This window comes from Protopterus annectens, chromosome 6.part1 (genome assembly GCF_019279795.1).
Source record: "Protopterus annectens isolate FY-2018-M chromosome 6.part1, PAN1.0, whole genome shotgun sequence".
NCBI lineage: Eukaryota > Metazoa > Chordata > Ceratodontiformes > Protopteridae > Protopterus > Protopterus annectens.
The window spans coordinates 184,641,836-184,663,266 of NC_056738.1; the positions used below are offsets into that span (position 1 = coordinate 184,641,836).

A 21,431-nucleotide genomic window follows, 5' to 3' on the forward strand; every position below is an offset into this window, starting at 1 on the left:
TACTCAAATCTAATGTATGCAGCTGGTTAACAAATATGTGCATTCTATCATTCAGTCCAGTAGCTTTAAAACCAGTGCTAAAAGTAAGCTAAGCAGAAATTACTTCCTCTATAAAAACATCATATGGACAGAGTTGGCCATTCTAGTTAACTTAAAAAGGCATAAATGTGATATTGTAGGAAGTGCATTCCTGTCTTAAAGACACACTGGATTAAGAAAATGACCTGTGTATATTTCCTTTGTAGTTGGGCTCAGTGCAGTACCTTTACAGATTTCAGTCTTGGCTAGGTCAACTACGCTAAAGCTTCAAGGTGCTTTTACACTGTGGTTTGGAATAATGCAGTAAGAACATAAATAATGATATGAGGCAGAAGTACAAGAAAATCTTTTATATTTTAATCATTTCTGAGAATAAAACAATTTTCATAAATAACAAAATAAGATGGAAATGAAATACAACACAGACCATTGATACAAGAGTGTTATGATTTAAGGCAGTGGTACACAAAGACAAGGACGACATCTGTAAGTAGGAAAACACTGAGAATATCTCAATCCTGAGTAGTGAACAGCAGCAGCAGCAAGCATTTGGTACCAAGTTCTGTTTTATGTTTGTAGTGGTCTTCTAACCCTCTGCATACCCAGTGTGACATTCAGTACTAACAAGTATATCACTGAGCATGCCAGGCCAATGGAGGAGCTGTCTTTTGGAGTAATTGCCCAAGATCGCTGATGGTAAGAGAAGGTACATTTAGAAGCACTTTCTGTGGACAATTGAGGGGCCTGCCTCATCATACTCTTGTTTGCTAATCCACATCTGCTGGAAGGTAGATAGGGAAGCCAAAATGGAGCCACCGATCCAGACAGAGTATTTACGTTCTGGAGGTGCAATAATCTGAAATGAGAGAGATGAAATCAATATTTTAGTGTCTTGGTTTTGCTACAAAAGACTGTTTGACATGAGAGTCACTTTTACTACTAATGCAGAGAACTGGAAAGTGAATTTTCTTCAACAACCTCTCTAATGGTAAATGACATATCTGCCTCAGCAGTTCTGGCTATAGTTTTCTGCCAGCAAAACAGGTGACAACTAGTTACATTTTTGTGATTACTGAAATGTTTTTTACTACTTTGCAAGGCAGTGGGGTAACTGAACATTAGAAATGTTGACTAGCATGAATACAGAATTATCAACAACTGTACTGCTTGTCAGTACCAGTCCAACAAAACAACTTCTGTGATACCCTTCAATGTGAACAAAATATATCTTGAACTAGTGTACAGCTAGTGGTCTTCCTCACCTTAATCTTCATTGTACTTGGGGCCAGAGCTGTGATTTCCTTCTGCATACGGTCAGCAATACCAGGATACATGGTGGTACCACCAGAGAGGACATTATTGGCATACAGGTCCTTGCGGATATCAATGTCACACTTCATGATTGAGTTGTAAGTAGTCTCATGGATACCTGCAGACTCCATACCTGTAAAAGTAGACACATATTGATTAATATAACTTCAGTAGTAAACATATGAGAAAACTTGAATGTTTTCATTTCTCTGTTGTCACTACGTATACTGCTAATACATAGTTTTTCCAGTTACCAGTAATTACTGCTATATTATTACTGACTGTATTTTCCAACAGCTTCTTCTTGGACTACTATGCTCAATCAGTTTCTCCAATATCAAAGACTCAACCCAGTCCTCGGTCTCTCTCTCTCTCTACTATATGGTACTACATCCAGCCTTTTGATCTACACTGTCTTACTGCATTTTTCATCTACCAAAATTTAAAATCACATTAATACAGTTGAGTGATATGTGTTTGTGGGATTTTTGTAAATTAACTATCACATTCAATTTATCCTTAATTTAAGATTTTTATAAAGCAACATCTTTTCCGTTTTTTAGAATGACATGTTAATCTGAAGCACAAACATTTTTAACAGTGCGATTCAGAATTTAACACTGACTTGATATGAAATATTTTATACCAATATGCACATGCAAACTTGTATACATATACAAACCTATAGCTCCAGATCATGCCGTTATTCTATCTTACTACCCTGTGTTTGCTGCTTTAATATATTACTGTTCCACACTTTGGCTCAAATAATACAATCTTTTATTTTAATGAAAAAATTGCGTTTTTCATCTTCTAACTTTTCTTTTTCCTTCTTTTATTTACTGTACATGCTTGTCTTTACTTATCTCATGTAAGTATAGTTTATTTTATAAACCAATAATAAAACTAAACTTATAAGTATCATCTGTACGTCTTTAACATTTTTTTTATTATTTTTGTATTTTGCAGATATCTAAATTAAGTGATCTTCCAGATTTCAGTAAATATTTTTTCATTGTTTTAACATACTGCTGCCAAAAGAACCATATTACATAAACTGCTGATAACACTGGTGGGAATATTGTCTACCTTTATGGACAACACATATATGCCCTGGAGACAAACTAGGAGTAGATCAGACTGCTGTGAGTATATCTTGTACATTGTGTGAACTCTTGAGAAGTGCTTGCGACTTCATGTGGAACATTCTATTTGAATGCAGTATCAGTATCACTTTTGTGGCCTTTGTAACCAATAAATTAAACACTATACTCTTACACTTTAGACAATAAAGAAGAAATTCTTGTAAAGCAACTTAAAATGTAATGAACTTAAAGAACTGTAAAAGTCATGTCAGCACAGCTGGACTAGTATATTTTTGTACTAAGGGGAAAAACATTACATATACTACAACTTTGTACCATTTTGATAAAAGAAATGGTGTAATATCTTCATTTAGGATAGAGAGTTACTAAGCATGTCAATACATTGCAGTGGCCTTGCAACTGACACAGAAATGCAGGCTGTTGGTGTGAGGGGCTAAAAGCAGACTTGAATGTATCAAGAATTTTCCTCAGGTAGATAAATGTTGGAGGTGTGACAGGGAAAAGACAGGTACTTGGGAACATATTTTCTGGGAGTGCAGTGGGTTGGCAAACTTTAAGGATTCCCTACGGGATGCACTATCAGAGATGCTGTGTGGGCGAATTGGTGTGATGGGGTAGCTGATTTTTCTGAGTTATGATACAGAACTGGAATTGTCTAGACATGGTAAGGCCTTCCTGTGCCAAAAAATAATTACTAGAAAACGGAAATCAAAATCTAAATCAGCTATATTAGAAGTAGTGAATATAGTAACAGAGATAAAACAACTGGAAGTGGGAGCTTTAGAAAAGGGTGGGAGCAAACTACATAGGAAAAACGGGAATTGTGGGAACAATACATATAGGGGAGGAATGAAGTTTAAAAGAAGGCAAGACTTAAATGAGCTATGTAATGTCTGACTGAAAATTATTTGGTAGATTATAAGTGCTGTATAATGTTTGCAACTAGGAGTGTATCAGTGCAGTTTGTGATGTAAAAATGCTTTCAACTAGGAATGTGTTTGTTTTCATTTATATAAATGTATGATTGCTTATGTTGTGGCGGTTTAATAAAGACGTTTCTTGTTAAAAAAGGGAGGCAGGAATTGAATAATTTATGTAATGTTGCTTAGGTTATGTGACATATAGCAATATGTGTGAAGTATAATGTTTCTTAATGTTAATTTGTTAATAGTTTGATCACGTTTTTATAAATGTAAATGTACTTATGTCACAAGTGACAATTCAATAAAGGTGTTTAAAAAAAAGAATAATGCTGTCTGTTGCACTGTGACATGTTACTGCCACCTGTTGGTGATGGGAAGGCAGTGCAGCAACATCCATGAACACAAAATGCTAAACTTCAATATTTATGCAGGGCAATGCACGGTCGTTTGGTGCTCTGAGGAAAAACACCAATAGCTAGATAAATCTTTGTAGCCTGGAATGAAGGTGATGATGTTTCCCAGCCAATACATTGCAATCAGAAAGATGATGGCTCCCAACCAAAACAAATGTTAATAAAGTAATCCATGAAGAATATATAAGAAGGGTTACGAGGTCATGCTGTTTACTGTTGACACTACATTTATACTTTTGCTATAAGACTATGCAGTCACTACTGAAAAGGCAGTAGTTAAACCGTTTAGTCTATCTGCCTTATTTTCAGGATGTCCAATTTACTGCAGGACATTGACAGAATATTTCCTTACCAATGAAAGATGGCTGGAAAAGAGTCTCTGGGCAGCGGAAACGTTCATTTCCAATGGTAATAACCTGTCCATCTGGCAATTCATAGCTCTTTTCCAGAGAAGAGGAGGAGGCAGCTGTAGCCATTTCATTCTCAAAGTCCAAGGCAACATAACACAACTTCTCCTTGATGTCACGGACAATTTCACGCTCAGCTGCAAAGGAGAAGAAAGAAAATAATCTAGAAGACTAACAACATGTTTAACAACTCTGTTTTCATTGATTATAAATGCAGGACAACTTTCTGCAAAAGAAGCTTCAGTTATTCCCAAGGTAGGTGTCATCCTGCCATAGGCTTCTAGAGTTAGCACTAGGCAAAGGCTCTACCAGACAAATATTAATACCATATGCAATACTCCCAACAGCCATCTATATGTCTCAACACTGTTTATACCCAATGCCATTTGTGTAAGGAAGCAGACTTTGTAATCTTGCTAATCAAACACTATTCAGGACTGTGAGCAAAGGCCCATTATACACAAGCTTATTTTGCTTTATTTCTGATCCTGCTCTAACTAAAGCACTTTCCCTCAAATGAACGTCCTGCTCTTTTCCATTACTACAAAACAAGTCTGGCTACTTCACATCCCTCACAAAGGATTATCTATTTTATGACTAGTGCTAAGCTTGGAGCCTGTTTAGATTACATTTCCTTATCAAAAGCTTTCACCAGGTCATTCTTTGAATTGTTTTCCGCCTTGCTCACTTTTGCATTATTCTACTCTGCTCACCAGGTTATCGTTACCTGTATACTTCTGACTGTATGACTATCATATGTATATATATATATTTGTAAAACACTGTAACTATGTAATCAGCTGTATGTTATTTTGCATTCCAAATTAAATGTAACTGTACTTGTGGATTTGCCTGACAGTGATGTACACTTGACATTAAGACTTTGTAAATGTGTTCCTGGCACAGAGACTTTAATTCTAAAAGTTATTTAAAATAAATGTGTTAAATCATGGCTGCAGTTAGTGGAGAAGTACTTCTCCTGATTAAATTACAGAGCCTGGTTGAGGTAGCTTAATTTTCTTGTAAGCCTAGTAGCAAGATACTAAGGGAAACCTCTAAATACAGTATCCTGACCTGTCACTCAGTTATTACAGGAATGTCTGCATCTGAAACCTGGGCACAGCTGAAAACAGTAGATAGCTGTGCTGGAATGTACATCTAACTGACATGGCTAAACAGGGTAAAACAGATGCTGAGGTTTATGTAAATGCTTAATGCTGTTGGCTGTTGGGTGATGTTTATGTGATGCCTCCTTTTTCTTAGGTTGGTGATAACTAAAAGTGGTTACTTCTAACACACACAATCAATCATTCCATTTACATTAACAGTAATGTATTACTACCATGAATAGACATGCCACAGCTATGAATCAGTGTTTGGCAAAGTTTAGAAAAGGAAGCAATTTACATTGCAAAGGTGGCTTAAAAAAAAGTTTTTCCTTCTGAGTAACTTACGGACGTCATGATTCAGCTAGTAAATACTTGCAAGGCAGAAATCTAGAACTTAAAAAATTGTAAACATTGGATACTCATGAAACAGTGTTGTTCCTTCCTAATAACTCCCATATATCAAACTATTCCTTCACCTAAAGTGACAAAAGTCAAGAACTGACAAGAAGCATTGGTAATATAACGCAGATCTGATGTTCTTCTGGCTTTCTCCTACTCAGCTCCCTTCCATGGGTGCATGATTAGAAGGACATTAGGACATTAATGCATGAACTATGCATTTGTCCATTGTATGTATCCTACAGTCTGTCTGCACTTCTCCAGTGTCTGACCTCCATCAGGTGTTTTCCAAGCAATGCAATATCCCCTCCCTAAGAATGGAGAGCTCATGACTGTCTTTTTTTAGTCATCTCTGTCCATGGTAGCTTCCAGTATCTTGGCTACTACTCAAACCTGGGTTGTGGGTATCATAGACAAAAACCTTTCCTCTGTGCTGTATTGCAACTGACTAAATACTAATCCTTAGTGACATCACACTTCTTATGAACATGTGATGGCAGAAACCTGAGGGCTGAACGTGAACTTATACCAGTTTGCCATTGACATTAAATTGATAGTGAAGAATAAAAAGTATTAGAAGTATATGAAGTGTACAAATTATGTAGGCTAAAGATGTTACATTTAGTTTTCACTGTGTTTTCCAAAGCTACAAACTCCATTTGTATCTATTAGTTTTCCATTCTGATTTACAAATCAGAAGTTAATTAATTTATGCTGACCCCTCAGTAATTTATTTGGTTAAGGAATATGTTTGCTGTTCTGTGACCTTTAAAAGTTATCCCAAGTATGAAACCGTAACTTGAACTTCTCTTTCCACACTACCCATTAACAGCATTTCCCTTTCTGCAATACACTGAATTCTTCCATATCTTTGAATATTGTATTCTTCATGCTGCATTTCTTAACTGTTTAAAAGAAGAACAACACCTTCATATTGTGTAGCATCATAACACCCCTTCTGTCATGCAGAGGATATAGTAAAATAAGCTAAAGTACTTCACATAAAGGGTAAAGATAATTAAATTAACATATACTGGACAGCTAGTTCTGTTGTCTCAGATTACCCTGCTTTATTTTAATTCATTAAATACATGGAATACACCATTACCTAAGAATTACTTCAGGATCATTTTAATAATGATCTGAATGTTTACACCATTATGTGATCTAACGATTACATGTTACATCTGTGACAAGCTGTGATCTAAGATCTACACTGTATACCTGTGGTATGCTGTGATCTAACATTTGCTAATCATGTCTGTGGCATGCTGTAATCTGTGGTTTGTGATTTATTTCTGTGCCAAACTGTAATCTATGATTTTGTGAATCATATATGTGGCTTGCTGTAATCTAAGGTTTGTGACTCATACTGTGGCATGTGACCTGAGGTTTGCATATCATACTTGTGGCATGCTGTGATCCAAAGTTTGCATATCATACCTGTGGTAACGAAAGAGTAACCGCGTTCAGTCAGGATCTTCATCAGGTAGTCTGTAAGGTCACGACCAGCCAAGTCCAGACGCATAATGGCATGAGGCAGAGCATAGCCTTCATAGATGGGGACATTGTGAGTGACACCGTCTCCAGAGTCCAGAACAATACCTGAAAAGTGAATCAAATACACAAGTGCTGATCAGAAGTTATGTGCATTTAATTTATTATATGTCCCTAGAACCTTCCATTTTCTTTGCCTTCTTCTACAGCACCCTCTCTCAGGTTATCTATTTGGAATGCTTTCCCCAGCAAAGATGGTTGGTTTCAGTTCAGTCTGTGTTATTCTGCCTAAAGTAGACCTTGTTCTGTGCTCAGATGAGAAGTTACTGCCCTGCCTGCTGAAGCCTGACTATCTCAGGTATGCTGTTAGGTTTCATCTTGAACTCACTCATCATGGAAGAGTGCAATCAGCCTTTGTACCAACCTCACTTTCCAATGGTCCTATGAACCACACTGTTGCAGTTAAAACTTACAAATGGATGCTGGTGGAATTATCTGTAAGCAAGTGACATCCATTATTTATTTATTTCTGGGGGTCATGCAACTTGTCAACAATCGTCCCCCTTATGATCTACTAGCTCTTTCATTAGTCACAGCATGAGAGTTCTTCCTGACGCATTCCTTCTCTGTGAGATAAAAGCTGATTATATAAGCTGGGATTTGGGCAGCCATGAGGGCTTTTCTGATTATGGCCCAAGCCCCTCCTCCTGAAGGCTGTTGTCAGCACCTGCCTCACCACAGTAGGCCTTGATATGCATTTTCTCAATACTTACCCCCCCCCCACACACACACACACACACACACACTCTGCAGTAATCTTCCATCAGTGACCTGGTTGGCTGGACCAAGCTAATGCCCCTGGTCTGTTACAATTGTGCTTGCAAGCCTCCACTTATATGTTGGTACTGGCTGACTGGTACCATCATCCAGGATGGGTAAGCCAATATTAGCTGTTCACTCTCATCTTCTCCCCCACCCAGCTCTAACAACACCCATGCTGCTGGTTGAACTCAACTTTTCTGGGGTAAAGTCAGGGCTTTATCCCTCTGCAGCACAAAGCCGGGATCTTACCAAATCATTTATAACAGTGTCCGTTTTCATGAACAAGTATATACATTATACACATATACACACGTTTTTCATTTGTAAGTATTACTTTCTCAGCTTGCCTGTAAGTATTACTTTTCCAGTGCCATTCTGGCTTACAGATCATAAGTTGTTTAAATTATGCTAGTCCTTCTTAGCTGACTTGTTATGTAGCTAAAAATCTGCTATTTGTTTTGTGAGCTTTAAAAATGTGATCCCAAGTATGACCTGACCCTCTAACTTCACCTTCTCTTTTCAGATTAACAATTTACAGCCCTCTTGCTACATATCTGTAATTGTGTATGTGTGTGCGTGTGTGTGTGTATATATATATATATATATATATATATGTGTGTGTGTGTGTGTGTGTGTGTGTGGTGAGGCATAACCTCAATGAATGAATGCCTTGCAAGCTTAGCTGTGGAGTAAAATCTGTTCTGTGTAAAACCTAGCTTGTTTTCACACTTATGAAATGACGTGTTTTTTTTTTTTTTAGGCAGTCATTTTGTTTTCATTTATATCTTCATAATATATGTCACATATGCCACACATACACATGTATACTCCTTGTGAAAATGAAATTAATTTGGGTTGCTAAAAGAGAAATTGCTTTGTATTCTAGATCTGTAAGTAGCATTCAGCAAGACTAAAGCTGAATCAATGTCAGCAGTTCATTTTGCATACCTCTCAACTTCTTTGCTCAAGAATTCTGAACAAAGCCAAAAGGTTAATACCTTAATACTGTACTGTAACCTATTTATTGTACACTCCTGACCTGGGTCAAAAGAGCACCTTAGTCTGCACCCATTATAATGTGTTCCCCTGTTTATAATTATACTAGCTGCCCCTAGCACTCCATTATTTCTCATGGAATAATTATAACTAAACCCTGTATATTGTAGTTCAACCCTATCCTCTCACATATAACCTTGAAAAATACAATCTGACCAGCAACCTGTAGACAACATTTACCTTGCAAGAGTGTAAAGCATATTAGTGTAAAACAAAGGGGTAAAAATACAGCAAAAAAACTCTGTCTAAACAACGTCCTTTCAGTAACACTAAACTCTTTCCCATAGCTACCAAAACCTAAGTATATACCTGTCGACGGTGTTAGCCCCGCTCCACTCGCCCTCGCTGTGCTCGGGATTTCTCTGCTCCCCTCCCTGCCCCCAAATCCCACCTCCCCTAGTACCTCTACATTTTTAGGTACACAACCACACCCCTATTACAATATCCTTTCCACAGCACCAATTTTCTACACCCACCTTGCTCCAATCCTCCCATCAGCTCCTCTCCTAATTATACTTTGTCCACCTTACTCTACTACCTCTATACTTGCCTTCTGATATTCTGTCTTGTAAATCTTAGATCCTAAAAAACATACACCTTCTCTCACAATGTTATACTATTCCTTACTACCTATTCTGCTGGTCACTTATGCACTTACCTTTTACGAAAACCAATTACTTACTAGTTATCAGTACCCAAAAGGCCATACTATAACTTCAACTATACAACATTCCTCCTACAGTCATGCTAATAACATAGGGTCGAACTCAACAACTTGTTCTGTTTTCCAGCGTACTAATCCTTGGCACATTAGCTCTAGATCTAAGCAATACTACAAACTCTTAAACAAACTCGTGAAGCTCATCATTAAGTATAGTCCCAGCCTTATTCTCAGTGGGGACATCCACCCCAACCCAGGCCATTCCACATCTAATAGTAATACCCCTGTTACCTGCAACCTCAACCATACAACTTTAAACAGTAGACTAGCTAACTCTCTCCTGGCCTGTATTCTCAATATTAGGAGTATTAATAACAAAATACATGAACTGCATGCACTATTGGCTGTCCACTCCCCTGAGATTCTCTTTTTATCTGAGACCTGATTAAAAGCCAACGCTACTGATAATGAAGTGTTACCACCTGAGTATAACATACATAGGTTGGATCGTGCTTCCAGGAAGGGGGGGGGTAGCAATACTCTATAAATCTGAATTGAACGTAATCATAAATGTTAATAAACCACCTCAGATTAATAATTCAGAAATTCTTGCCACCAGACTGCAACTTAACAAAAGTAAATGCATAAACATCATCTGTATGTATATCCTCCCTGGGTAATAATATAACCACACTTGAAGACACCCTACACTGGCTTTCATGTTACTACCCCCAAGATACCCTGCTGTTTGGAGACATTAACATAGACTGGGGCACCTGCTCCTTAGTGTCACCTACTACCCACATTATCCTGCATGCATTCTCTCAAATCATAACTACCCCTACCAGACTGGGTAAACCAAATCAAAAAGATAGTATACTCTACTGGGTACCCATAAATAGTAACCCCCGACTGTACACTGCTGGTACCCTCTCCATTGACCTAAGTGACCACCTTCTCACTTATATAGTTAAACAAAAAGCCATTAATCCACAAATACCATTACTCAGAAAAATCAGAAACAAAAAAGACTTTGACCCTGCCAAATTTCAGCATGAACTTAACTCCTGCAATTGGTCGATGCTAATACACCTCCCTCTGGAGGATGCAGTTGCATATTTTAACAACAAATTTCTTGAAATTCTTGACTGGCACGCACCTGCCCGCTTTAAGAGAACTAAAGCTAAAACTGCACCTTGGCTTTCTAAAATGTCTCTACTAAAAATCAACAACAGAAATAAACTCTGGGACAGATGGCAGTCCACTAAACTCCCCCATGATCATGTTAAATACCGACAAGCTAGGAATGAAACTAAAAGATCCATCTTAAATGACAAAAAACAGTACTACTGTAATCTGCAGACAGCCAACCAGAACAGCCCTCAGAAATTCTGGGCTGGTCTGAATAATCTGCTTCACCCCGGTAAAACATCTACCCCTATCCCTACTACTAGTGACAAATCCCCTGAGGATGTCTCAAACAGTTTTAACCATTTCTTTATTGAGACAATTCAAGCTCTAGCCAGCCAATTACCTCCTAGCTCTTCCAACCCTGATAGTGCCACCCATTTAAACTTACTCTCTTTCAGTTTCCAACCAGTGGCCACTTCATGTATTTGTAACAATCAAAAAACTAAAGCCCACCACACTCTCCGCTGACCAACTTCCTGCTGAATACCTTCAAGAATCAGCTGATGCTATTGCCTATCCAGTTTCTATACTAATTAATCGTACCATAGCTGAGGCTAAAATTCACACCATTTGGAAAACATCCTATGTAATCCCATTACATAAAGGAGGTTCCTCCACTGAATTCTCCAATTATAGATCAATAGCCATACTTTCTCCACTTGCAAAGATCATGGAAAAATGTATACAAAAACAACTCGTGCACCACCTAATCCAGAATCATCTCCTAGCCGATACCCAACATGGCTTCCATCCACACCACAACATGACCTCCACCCTACTAGCCTTTACCAGTACTATCAATAACAACTGTAACAATAATCAAATATCCTCAGCCCTCTTCTTGGATCTTTCCAAGGCATTTGACATGGTGGATCATCAACTGTTGATACACACCCTGCAGACTTATATCCTTAACTCTAAAGCCCTTCAGTGGTTTAAATCCTACCTCAGTGGGAGGCAGCAGGCTGTTCTCTGGCAGAACAAGCTCTCCATCCTATTACCTACCACCCTTGGAGTCCCATAAGGCTCCATACTTTATTAACAACCTACATACTGTCATCCCTAATGTTAATTGTATCCAGTACGCTGATGACTCCACCCTGATTTGCTCAGCTACATCTCCTGCAGACTTGAGGTTTGCTACCCAGTCCACCTTTAATATTATAGAAAACTGGCTATCTGAGCATTGATTGTTACTAAATCCCAAAAAAACTAAAATGCTGCTATTTTCACCCACACAAAGGTCTACAACTTTTACCTTCACCAGAAAAAAAAAAAAAAGATGGGACAATTATCTCCCCTGACCCTTCCACAAAACTACTTGGTGTCATTATTGATAACAACCTAAAATTTGACCTACACGTTAATCAAGTGATCAAGGCCATCAATAAAAAACTTGGGTCACTGTACAGAATAAAAGCCTTCTTAACCCCTCCAGCTATGATTGCCATTGCACGCTCATACCTACTCTCAACCCTACTATATGCTTCCCCCCTTCTCTCTAATCTAAATAAGTCTGTACTTAGACTATCAACATGTTACAATCACATTGCCAGGTTTGCCACTGGCCTGCCTTTTAGAACACACCACTGCACCAACCTTAAACAACTTGAGTGGCTAGAACTTCCCAGTCTTATCCAATTTAACCTTCTGGTTGTGGCCAAGAAAATCCTCCTAAATCCAGATAATACACCTGCCCTTAAAAATATTATTACCCCCTATAGCAATTCAAGACTACTTCGATCCTCAAACAAACTACTAATTCAATCTATCAAAACTAGCAGTGTAGCTGGTGACTCCCTCTTTGCAAACACTATTGGCAGAGTCTGGAACCTACTGCCAGCTGAAATTACATTGCTGTCCTCCCTAACTCAATTTAAAATCAGACTCTTAACAACATCTGGCTCTAAACTGGCTTTGTCACTGTAACAAGCCTGGAACAGAGTCTGGAACCTAGTGCCAGCTGAAATTACATTGCTCTACTCCCTAACTCAATTTAAAATCAGACTCTAACATCATCTGGCTCTAAACTGGCTTTGCCACTGTAGCAAGACTGGCTAACTCATACCTCACATGTAAATAAATTATTAGTCAAGTTTCTGTTAATCTTCTTTCTCTCCTGACTTTATCCAGGAGTTAACCCTTACCGGTGAAATTGATGTTCTGTCTTTGTAAATATCAAATCTGTAAAGTGTCTTCATTTTTATTTTAATTGTTGCTGTTTGTCTTGGAGCTTTTCTCCTCGGGCCTTCGCTGAAAATGGACATGATTCCAGTTGGACTATTCCAGTTAACAAATGTAAAATAAAATAAATAAATAAAAGATAATGGGGGGACAAACTGATAAAGGGCCAAAATAAGAGGCAAATTTTAAGTATTGTTTTTATAAACTTATAAAGCTGATAAAATAATGGGTTTTATATTAGCATGTGTTTTCCAAAGGATATGAAGTCTAAAACTCAGATATTTGTCATTATTTAGTGACTACACTCCGCAATGACTTGCCAGAATACCACACCTTTTGCAAGGAACAGGACAAAAATATTAGGCAAAATTCTGGACATTCTGCAAAATTATGGATTGTTGAGAGGTATTGGTTACTGTCTGTCTGGAATTTGTATGTTGTTCTTGTGTCTGCACAGGTTTTCTCTGTGTACTCTGATGTCTTCCCAAACAATATGATTAGTGATACTAAATTGTGCTGACACACATACACACTCTTATATTAATGGTAGTTTTTAGCTAAAGGTGATAAAAGACATGTCTGTGCAGATATTTTTGCAGACTGAGTAGATGTTTAATACATCAGCAAAGGTACTGAAATCCCTGTAAACCTACCATATTATACTAAAAATGGAAGTAAAAGCTTACAAACTTTAATGGCCTGCCTAAAACAACCTCAACCCTAAAATCCATACTTAATTAAAAAAAGAAAAAATAAAGCACAGTCTGTATTTCCCATTCATTTCATTGCACAGGAAAATACATGCACACAAGCCTGCTGACCTTACACTAATTGTCTTTCGGCTTTTCCCGGTTAGGGGTCGCCACAGCGGAACTCTGGTCTGCTAATGATTGGCAGTAGATTTTTATGTGCTGGCTTGCCGGGCCTAACGCACAACCTTCAATGAAGGAACGCCCATTCATGCATGCCGACACACAGAAGACGCACTAACTGAGAATCGAACATGCAACGTCTAACTGTGAGGCGACAACGCTACCGCGGCACCACCACTGACCTTACACTAAAATCTAAAAATGTAATTTGCTCAAACTAGAATGAAAAAAGATAAAAATAAACAAAAATATATAAACACTAGCAAATCAAAAAATATTACTCGCAAAACCATCCTGATTCTATTTAAACTAACAAAAGATAAATTAGCTAAAAACATGAACTATAAAATAATCTAGTCTAGCATAACCTTGACTTAAATACTTAGAAAAGAATGTACGCTTCAAAAGTAAAATGATTAGAAATTACCTCAGAACCAGAGAAGAAAGACCCCCAAGAGACATTCCATTCATAACATCTAACTCAACTACCTAAAGTCTTATTCAGTAGTAACATAAGCAACTATTGTAAGGAGCTTTACTCCAACATAAAAAAAGAAAAGATGGATAAATGGAAAACATGGGTGCCCGGTTTGTGTGTTGCATGAAATATCCTGTACAATAGGCTTAGGGAATGAGTTTTATAATGAATGGCAATGTTTTCTGCTCCTGCAATACATTTTATGTATCGCACATCAGATACCCCCCTTCGCAGTGTATTCCATTTATTTGGTGTCCGTCATGCCAGATCAGTGTCAATGAACTACACCAATTAACCATTTAGTAAATGATAAATAAATAAAATGAAATTATAACAGTGCAAACAAATGCTAGATAAGCTTTTCATATAATGCATGCCACTGTTGATTTTTCTGTGCATTTTTTCACTGAATAATAGTGCATTTAGGTCAGTTTTGTTAAATTTATTACAGACTTTAGTGCTGGAACATACTGTCTGGATTCATAGGTGTAATCACATTATCTATCCATTTTTCTAATATCACTATACCAAATGGCTAGGCTACATGCTCAGTGGTGCTGTGGTTCCTTCTTGCCTCTGATCTTTAGTGTTTTAGTTTTAAACACTGCTGTAGCTCTCTAGTGTTTTCTACTTTGCACCACCCTTTGTTAAAAATGCTTCGGTCTTTCCTGCAACCCCCACACATATGTCCCATTTTATGTTCATGACTACATGCTGCTGAAAGCACATACTGTATGGTTAAAAAAGATTGTGACATACAATTCAGTTTGTATAATTCTGAATTCTAAAGCCTAGGAGAGGGCTATGGAGGTTAGCAGCTCTTGTGCTCTTGCCACTTCTCTCAATCTTGTCTTTGAGTTTTCTGCTCTGTATAATGTTTCTGGCCCTACTGAGGTCAGGTCATGGTACAAGAGGTAAGCAAAAGTTCCAAGACAGTATACACTGTGTAGTGTTTTCCAGAAGCACACAAAGTTGTTTTTGGGAGAGTGCATTAGATCTGTCTTGTGATGCATATATGAAGACGGACACCATTAATTTCATTTAACACTTTTGTTTGTGTGCCTGTTTGATTGAAAGATGTGTGTGTGTGTGTGTGTGTGTGTATGTAGAAAGTGTTTCATAAACTTTTTGTCATTAAACAAGCATTTGTATAGGTTTTAGCAATACTTCTGGAAGGTTGGTTACTATTATTCTGTAATGTCTAAGACACAACTAGTCACCTTTCTATTCTACAGTGTAAGAGAGTAAGAATGCATGGCATCAGAAAAGAGAGAACAAGCAAAGAGCAACGTCTTACCAGTGGTACGTCCAGAGGCATAAAGGGAAAGTACAGCCTGGATGGCAACATACATGGCTGGGACATTGAAGGTCTCAAACATAATCTGAGTCATCTTCTCACGGTTGGCCTTGGGGTTCAGTGGGGCTTCTGTCAGCAAAGTGGGGTGCTCCTCAGGGGCTACACGAAGCTCATTGTAAAAGGTGTGGTGCCAGATCTTCTCCATGTCATCCCAGTTAGTGATGATACCATGTTCAATGGGGTATTTCAGGGTCAGGATACCTCTCTTGCTCTGGGCCTCATCTCCTACGTAGGAGTCTTTCTGACCCATACCCACCATGACACCCTGGAGAGGAAACACGGAAAATTAGAGAAAAAATAGATTAACAAAGAGCATTTAAAATGCAGGCATTTAAAAGTTAATTTACTTGTTATAATATCTGCATGGTCCACACTTTCAGTTCAATGATGCTGCTAAATATAGTAAGTTTTTTTTTAGAAGTACTGTGTGTGAAAAGGCTTAAAATAATACCTCATAAATCTTTACTGAGTAACTCCATGTTAGCTTTCATTTGGCACATGCCAGGTCGTTTTTCTCATCTGTCACTATACTACTGATATAAGATATGGGGCATGTATGGTATTTTTTTCTTTTGTTTCTAATATATCTTGACATACTAACTGGACTATGCAATGCCTTCCACTTTTATGTGATGTACATGAACTGTGAAGCAGTAGCAAACAGCAAAATAAGCAGCACTTGCAATATGTTTAATATAGTGCTTCAGATGTGAAGGAGCAAAGCAGGATGGTGAAAAACATGCTCTGTAAGGCAGTGTTATAGTGCGTGGTCAGCATAGTATGTTATTGGTTAAAAAGTCTGTCTCAAGGTCCTGAGTATGAGGTTCAGTCCTGACCTCTGGTAAATGTTTCCCTAAGTACTCTGCTTCCTCCCCAAAACATACCAGTTAATTAGAAACTCCAGACTGTATACATTTACCTTTGTACTTTTAGCCTGAGTTGTGTCTGAAACAGGTCCAAGATAACTAGTTCCCTCATTTAATTAATTGATACATAAATTAAAATTAAAGCTTAAATTATAGATGTAAGGGGATGACTCGCAGAAGCTGCTGAGATAATTGCCAAAGTCAGAACGGATGCCTTGAAGTGCCAGGTTGAAAGTTATCCTTACTCATGTGTATTATATTAAAAGGGTAGAATAGATACTGAGATTTAGGGTGCATCACAGAAAATCACAGAATTAAAAAAAGTAACAGAATTGGTTATTTCTCCACAGTGTATCAAAATGTGATGTACTGTTTATAACAATTTCATTTGCCTTATTTATTCATCTTTTTTGTCCACATCTTGGGAATTTGATGAGTATTATCTTTTCACAGCTAGCAATCTGTCCATAAGCAATGCTTCTTATCCCACCATGCTAAGTTATTGTGCATCCTGCCCAGTCATAATCAGTGCAGCATGTATATGCCAAGTTTGCAGGCAATGCCTGCCTTGCTCTTTCTATTACCATGTTTGTGTTGTACAAGAAAAGCTGCTGGCATATAACCTATGGCTTGCACATGTCTCCTATGCCCATGGAAAGGTTCAAGGCAAAAATTCTGCAGCAGATTCATTGTTCTTAAGTGGCAAGGCACAAAACATTTTTTAATGATAAAAGCTCCTTTTGTCATGCCTTCATACAATGTAATGAACTCTGTGAAATAGTGGACATACAAGAAGGGTATTCTTATTTATATCTTTTCTGATAACACCATTTCAGGTATATTTTTATATTTGCTTAACTGCATTAGTGTGGATATCAGGCATGTCTTCCCCAGTGTACCTTGCACATGAATCAGTGCTGCTAACATTTGGCTCAGGACTCACTACAAAACCAATTATTTCCTTGTTGGTTCTGTTAACTAGTATCGTGGACTAACCCGCAAAAGACCCATTTCAGTCATAGCCTGGGAAATACAGCAAATTTTAAGACTATGCATTATTATATTTTCTGTCTTCTTTTTAATTTATTTGTCCACTGACAATAGAAACAACTTTTTTTGAAAGGTAAAAAGAGACGGTTATTGACTTTTTAATGTGTTTTTTTTACTTATGTTGTAACAATCATATGTTGAGAGAAAAAGATAGGCCATAACTCATAAAGGAAGAAGGCAGTTGTTAGAGGCAAGTTAGCAAGTAGAACACACAACTTCAGATCAAGTCACTGAGAAGTGATATACAGAGACAAAAGCTCTTAGGAGCTTATGAATGTGGCTTAAGTGACTGCTGGTACTTGAAAGCAATGTCAGTCAGTCATTCCTTTGTAGGTAGTCAGTTAACTTACTTCTAAATTTGCTTTAAGTTCAGTGGTTATGTATGTCATTTGGAAATGAGTATCAGACTTTAGGTCCAAGAAATGAGAAAGCATAGTCAGTTGTTGATATTTTAGTACTAGGTCTAGTTAAGAGTGCAACATTGTTAACTGTTGATCATAGTATGTATGGTGTGCTCCATAAGGCCAGTCTTTGGCTGAGGGAGAAAAGTATATCATTATAAAATGTGCTGTGAATTAGGCTGAGGAGGAAGAGATGTATGCATTCTTTTTCGAGCAGCCAAGTGGCACATTGAAGGATGTTAATAGTGATGTTCTGTTTAAGGTGAGAGCAAGATAAAGTAACATGTTGTTGTAAGGAGAGGGGCTAAATAAATACCTGTGATTGGCAGCTGCAAGCAATTCATCTAAAAATTGAGGAGTATGGCAAAGAAATGAGCAAAAAAATAACATCAAAGCTTTATATGAACAAAGTATACAGGTTGAAACTCAACTGAATGCTCTGCCATCAGTGGAGGGCATCCTTGTTTTGTGTGACTAAGGACCTTTTAAAACTGAAATGGATTTTGGGAATTGGACGACATCTTTTCTAACAGAGCTTAACATTTCATTAATATGGTAACTCTTTCTGTATTTTCATTTAAAAAGTAATATACATGCAGGGGTCCACTATAAATGGGGGCAAAACCTACCTGGTGACGAGGGCGTCCTACGATAGATGGAAAGACTGCACGGGGAGCATCATCACCAGCAAAGCCAGCCTTGACCAGGCCAGAACCATTGTCACAGACCAAAGCAGTAGTCTCCTCATCATCACACATGATGGCAGTAACTTTTTAAACCTGATTAGAAATAGAAGGAGGAAATGCTATGTCAGTTGTGTGAAGAAAAATACATATTCTGTAAAAATATTTGTTTTGACATCAAAGTCTGAGTATATTCAAGTCATAAAATAAACTTTCCATTTTCTACATTAGCAAAACACTTTCAGATTAAGCTTTGCTGAGTTCTATTTACAGTGGCAATAAAAGTATAATTTAACTGAAGAACAGAGGTGGCACAAAATTACCTGAATCCGTGAGCTAGATAGATAAAATTGAAAATGTCAATTCACGATTAACTCTCCCACTATGGTTAGAGTTGTGTCATGCAAGAAACTGCCTCATAAGTCTTCTAAACAACAATACACAGTATATAACTCTAGGAAAACACCTCTTTCTGTGTTCTGAATTCAGACAGCTTTTTAAAGGCATACTTGATTTGATTGTGAGATACAGTACACTTGATAGCTGCACTGTGAGAAATGCTGTATTGTTTTTAAACTTAATGTTTTTCTGTTATTGCTGTCCTACCTGAATTTCTGTCCTGCATGTACATTATTCAATTCAGAAAGAAAGCTACATTGCAGGGAATATGCCCTGTGCTGCCTTTCTTATAATTTTTCTCTGCATATGGTAGTCTCTCTTGCAGATTAACAAGGGCCTGTTTTGTTGCAGTTTATAACAAGTACAATGTATATACCCTGTTTAAATCCAAAATCCAACCCCCTATGTTAGGACTGCACTCCCTATAGTCTATTTCTTCTTATTGACAACTTTGATGGAAAAAGAGAATGTAATGCAAACTAAACAATTAATTAGTACAAATAAATTAATTTCACCATCCTTGTTTGTTTTATATAATAAAAACAATATACAAAAAAAGATTCATTGTTTTTGTCTTAAATTACTTTTGATAACTGCTCTTTGTTAATTCTGATAATTTTTATATCATTGTATGTACTTCCTCCACAATACATTTATCTTTTGTAACTTTCTTTTCTGAGTTCTGTTCTACTGCTTATTAGACAATTATCATAGTTCTTCTTTAACAATTTTTAAAGAACATCCCAGCCATATTGCTCCCCTCCCTTTGAAGGATCAAGACAAAAATATGAAACATATGACACCAGTATGCAGCACTGGAATCAGTAAAGTAAATGGTAATTCTGGTACCGTCGTATAATCATTGCAAAGAAAGAAAGAAAAAAACTTAACAGCTGTGACACTTTAAATCCAAAATGATCTTACCGGCTCCTAAGGCAGAGAGAAAGAGAGAGAGAGACAGAGAGGCTTGGCTACCAGAGAGAGAGGAATCTAAGATACCTTCCTAGAAGTGGGACGTTTTATACCAAGTTGACAGTTGTAGACACCACCCACTTCACTACTGTTCCTGTCTTTCCGCAAACAGCTGAAAAGAATTCACACTCCCCATATTTGGACAAGAGCCAGACCACCTGTCCCAGTGCCTTTCATGGTCATTGGCCATATGGCAGGAGCCCACCTCAAGCCTACCAGCACCCCCGTCTGGTGAATCACAGGTCCATGAAAGGACAAGAGGGTGACATGCTGCTGTAACCATGGAAAAGCCATTCCTTGCCCATGTATGGAGGTGCTACAGAAGGGATTCCCATGTTGCTAGTAGTGCCTTAGCTACTCTGCAGCTGCTAATCTTACAGACGGCTCATCCTGTGGCTTCTGAACCTACTAAAGCAATGTCACTTCTGTCACAGTTGTGCTCTGTCTGCAGCACTAGCAGCGTTTTTACTAAGTGACTACAAATAAATGTTCAGAAATGTCTCTTAAATCACAGGGTTACAGTATAAGTGCTGCTACTAAAAAGAATGGTGTTAGTTGGAAAAATAAAAATTGGTTTTGCTAGGCTAAGCCTAATAGATTGGGAGGCAAACCACTACTTCAGTGGCATATTTTCTGCTTCTGGGGCTATCTTGGGATTGCTAAAACTAAGTGTCTCACATAGTGCTTTCATTTCCTTGGGAATGATTGAGATTAAACCTCAATTTATGCAACACTGGAATCATGCCTAGATCTTTGTCATCCTTTATCTGAGCTTGAGTGGTTGTTTGGGTTGGGGGTGGGGATTTTGTTGATAACCAAGGATATAGTTAGGCATACTCATTGTACTCAATAAAGTTCTTTTCTAAACATCTCAGAAAAGCAATGGTTCAAACAGACCAGTATATTAAGAACTGTCTAAACTAGTGTATATTGTATAAAGCTGTATAAAACATGCTTACATGATAGGAATTCGCCTCTAAAAATGTTCTTTTTAAGGTTATAAGTGGCAGCAGGTGAAAATAGTGTGCTACTTTCCAAAGTATACAGTGACAAATAGGGACAACATTTTGAGGATTGAGTACATTTTTTAAATAATGGAGGGGGTGATTGGGTAAGAGCATAAGGTATGTGTACAAAAAAAAAAAAAAAAAAAAAAATATATATATATATTTTTTTGCTACACCCCAGTTGGTAAACTGTAACTTTTCCCCACGCAGTGCATAAGCCACACTAGC

The 21,431-nt window shown here is 37.6% G+C and overlaps 1 protein-coding gene across 1 annotated transcript; it reads right to left on the reverse strand.

Annotated features, from left to right (window-relative positions):
* Positions 1-374: 374 nt before the first annotated feature.
* On the reverse strand, positions 375-20,292 carry LOC122805458 (actin, alpha cardiac muscle 1). The gene is made up of 7 exons (XM_044075626.1): positions 20,149-20,292; positions 18,772-18,921; positions 15,766-16,090; positions 7,151-7,312; positions 4,145-4,336; positions 1,302-1,483; positions 375-895 (listed from the first exon to the last, which is right to left on the reverse strand). The coding sequence occupies exons 2-7, from the start codon at positions 18,898-18,900 to the stop codon at positions 752-754; spliced, it is 1,134 nt and encodes a 377-aa protein (XP_043931561.1). The 5' UTR covers positions 18,901-18,921; positions 20,149-20,292; the 3' UTR covers positions 375-751.
* Positions 20,293-21,431: the final 1,139 nt, after the last annotated feature.

What these genes read in the sequence shown, in the direction of transcription:
- LOC122805458 (XM_044075626.1), bottom strand. Translation starts at nt 18,900, where the DNA reads ATGTGTGATGATGAGGAGACTACTGCTTTGGTCTGTGACAATGGTTCT. An exon ending in TGCCTCTGGACGTACCACTG is followed by an intron (nt 7,313 to 15,765) that starts GTAAGACGTTGC and finishes TTCACTTTTCAG; the next exon opens with GTATTGTTCTGGACTCTGGA. An exon ending in CAAGTACAATGAAGATTAAG is followed by an intron (nt 896 to 1,301) that starts GTGAGGAAGACC and finishes CTCTCATTTCAG; the next exon opens with ATTATTGCACCTCCAGAACG.